The sequence below is a fragment of the Chelonoidis abingdonii genome, chromosome 11 (assembly GCF_003597395.2).
Source record: "Chelonoidis abingdonii isolate Lonesome George chromosome 11, CheloAbing_2.0, whole genome shotgun sequence".
Lineage (NCBI taxonomy): Eukaryota > Metazoa > Chordata > Testudines > Testudinidae > Chelonoidis > Chelonoidis abingdonii.
The window spans coordinates 20,179,380-20,182,563 of record NC_133779.1 but is presented as its reverse complement, the minus strand read 5'-3'; the positions used below and the strand labels follow the sequence as shown (position 1 = coordinate 20,182,563).

Genomic DNA, 3,184 nt, shown 5'->3' with positions numbered 1-3,184 from the left:
AGGGGGTACAGAGCCTGGGGGATCCCCCCCGGGAGGGAGGGGGAAGACCCAGGGCTGGGCATCGGAGGGAGAAGGGGGTACAGAGCCTGGGGGATCCCCGCCGAAGGGGGGGAAGAGAAGGGGGTACAGAGCCTGGGGGATCCCCCCCGGGAGGGAGGGGGAAGACCCAGGGCTGGGCATCGGAGGGAGAAGGGGGTACAGAGCCTGGGGGATCCCCGCCGGAAGGGGGGGAAGAGAAGGGGGTACAGAGCCTGGGGGATCCCCGCCGGGAGGCAGGATGGCAGGACCCAGGGCTGGGGGGCACAGGTGAGGCCCCACTGCAGACCCAGGGTTTCCCAGCTGTGGGGGGGGGGGCGGGGGCAGGACCCAGCCCCGCCCTACTCGCCCTGGGGCACAGCGATGGTGGCCCCCTTGGGGTCATCGAACCGGTCCATGGTCTTGAGGGCCAGCAGCACGTGGAGGCCACAGGCGAAGATGGCGCCGAGCAGCAGGGCCGTGAGCAGCCCCATCCAGGTGCCCGGCGCGAAGAAGCCGGCGCAGTCACTGGCGTAGGAGAACTGCAGGCCCGACACGTTGAACCCCTGCAGCTGGGGGGGAGCAGGGGGGTTAGATAAAGCCAGGGTCCCAGCCCCCCTCCCTCCCCTCCACCCAGCCCCCCTCAGGGCGAGAACCCAGGCATCCCAGCCAGTACCTGCACGTCCTGGAGCAGCACCCCCCAGGTGGGGCTGGGGCCGGCGCCATGGGGGAGGAGGCCAGCCCCATAGCCCGGCAGGCTGCTGAGGTAGGCGCAGCGCCAGGAGTAGTTGCTGGGGGCCGTCACCTGCGAGGCGTTGAACACAGTGGGGCTGGCCGAGGGGGTCGCCAGCTCCAGGCGGCTCAGCTGGAACCAGTACCGGCCCGAGACAGGAAACCGCCAGCTGGTCATGTGGAACCTGGGGGGGGGAGAGAGACAGCTCGGCCAGACAGACCCCCCGAAACCCCCACGGGCCAGCATAAAAACAAGCTACACTGAGTCAGCCCAAAGGTCTGACAATGGCCCATGCCGGGGGCCCCAGAGAGAATGAACAGAACCCAGAATCACCAAATGATCCCCCCCCCGGACACCATCAACCTCCCCCCACTTACTCCCCTCCCCAGCCTCCACCCCTTGCATGTCACCTCCCAACATATCCCAGCACCCCCCAAGCCCCCCAGTCAATGTAGTGACACCCCCAGGAGACACCACATCTCTCCCAGGCCTAGCCAGCACCCCCCCAAAGAACTCACGTGGCTGTCAGAGGGGATCCCAGAACATTCGCATACTTCAGCACCAGCCTGCATAGGGGGAGAGAGACAGTGACCCCAGTGGTGCCCCACACTCCCAACCCCCCGCCAGCCCAGCCCTGCCCTGCCAGCGCCCCTCACTCCCGACCCCCAGGCCCTGCTAGACCAGCCCTGTCCTCCACCCCCAGCCCTGCCAGCGCCCCTCACTCCCGACCCACCTCCCCTGCTAGCTTATCCCTGGGCTCCCCCGCAGCCCCTGCCGGTGCCCCTCACTCCCGACCCACAGCCCCGCCAGCCTAGCCCTGCCAGTGTCCCTCACTCCCGACCCCCAGCCCCTGTTAGCCTGGCCTTGCCCCCCCAGCGCCCCTCACTCCCAACCTGTAGCCCCTGCCCACCCAGCCCTGCTGGCGCCCCTCACTCCTGACCCCCAGCCCCTGCTAGACCAGCCCTGTCCTCCACCCCCAGCCCTGCCAGCACCCCTGCCAGCCCAGCCCTGCCAGCGCCCCTCACTCCCGACCCACCTCCCCTGCTAGCTCAGCCCTGGGCTCCCCCGCAGCCCCTGCTGGTGCCCCTCACTCCTGACCCCCAGCCCCCGCCAGCCCAGCCCAGCCCAGCCCTGCCGGCGCCCCTGCTGGTGCCCCTCACTCCCGGCCCATAGCCCCCTGCTAGCCCAAGCCTAGGCCCCCCCACCACTGCAGTGCTCCTCACTGCAAAAAAACAGCCCCACTCTCACCGGGACTCATTGGAGCTCCAGGACGAGCCGCTCACATCAACGGAGGCCTCGGCCCCAAATGTCTGGGGCGTCAGGTCGACCCACTTGCTGCCCTGGACCACAGAAAAGTTCTGGGCCCAGAAGAGGATCTGGGGCTCACCGGTCAGGGGGTACCGCACCGGGGGGTGCTGCGCTGGTGCTGGGGTCGGCTTCTGCAGCAGCTGGCGGCCCACCCGCCCAGGGGCCACCCCAGAGACGTCCCGGAGAACCTGAGGAGAGAGCTGGGTGAGAGCTGGGGGGGTACCAGAGGATGACGCTGGGGGTGTGGTCAGTGTGGATGGGACATACCCTGGGGGGGATCAGCAGGGGGATGTTTCCATGAGGGGCACCCTGGCCGGGGGGGGCGGGGGGAGACATACCCGTGAGGGGGCTCCGGCTGTCAGCAGCGCCGTGTAGGGCACATCCTCCTCCTTCAGGGCGCTGAGCACCTGTCCGATGAGCTCATCTGGGACAGAAATGTCAGGGGTTAACAGCCCAGCCCCACTGTGCCCCCAGCTAACAAACACTGACCCACCCTATCCCAGGGGCTGTGGAGGGGATGCTCCCCACACCAATCGGGGCACTTTGGGGGGAAATGGGGAGGACCCAGCACTGGGGGAAGGGGCTCTGGGTATGCAGGGAGGCTGGGAGACCCAGCCATGGGGGGCAGAGGACCCAGGATAGCCAGACTCACCATTGCTTATCAGCACCTCCTTGGGGGCCATGAGGCTAGAACTGAGATGAAAAGCAGCACATCAGAGGGAGGTGCACAGCCCCCCCACCATGGGCCCCATGCCAGGACCTCCAGCCCCACATCCCTGCAGGCCAGCAAGCCCCAGTGTCTCCAACACCCCCCTCTCCAGGAGGTGAACCCGGAGCCGCAGCTACAGACCTGGGCAGCGCAGGGCAGCAGGCCAGGCTGGCGGGGGGGGGGGGAGAACATGGGGCACATACCCAGTAGAGTGGGGCACGTACTGGGCAGCCAGGGGCCAGGCAGCCAGGCTGGGGGGGGGGGCGCGGCACGTACCCGGCAGCGTGGGGCCTGTACCCGGCAGGCACACTGGCAGCAAGGGGGGCATGTGGGGCAGGCGCACCAGCAGCAGGGGGGCGCGTGGGGCACATACCCAGCAGCATGAGGCAGGTGCACCAGCAGCAGGGCCGGCGGGGGGG

The 3,184-nt window shown here is 68.8% G+C and overlaps 1 protein-coding gene and 1 long non-coding RNA gene across 2 annotated transcripts in view; one reads left to right on the top strand and one right to left on the bottom strand.

The window, feature by feature from the left end:
• Positions 1–3,174, bottom strand: ATP6AP1 (ATPase H+ transporting accessory protein 1). Its single transcript, XM_075070800.1, has 7 exons — positions 3,139–3,174; positions 2,709–2,749; positions 2,395–2,480; positions 1,997–2,244; positions 1,267–1,314; positions 692–932; positions 1–587 (listed from the first exon to the last, which is right to left on the bottom strand). The coding sequence occupies exons 2-7, from the start codon at positions 2,737–2,739 to the stop codon at positions 378–380; spliced, it is 864 nt and encodes a 287-aa protein (XP_074926901.1). The 5' UTR covers positions 2,740–2,749; positions 3,139–3,174; the 3' UTR covers positions 1–377.
• The window catches only part of LOC142047515 (uncharacterized), a 329,291-nt gene that overhangs the window by 4,980 nt on the left and 321,127 nt on the right, over positions 1–3,184 (top strand). The gene's annotated exons all lie outside the window — the stretch shown is intronic.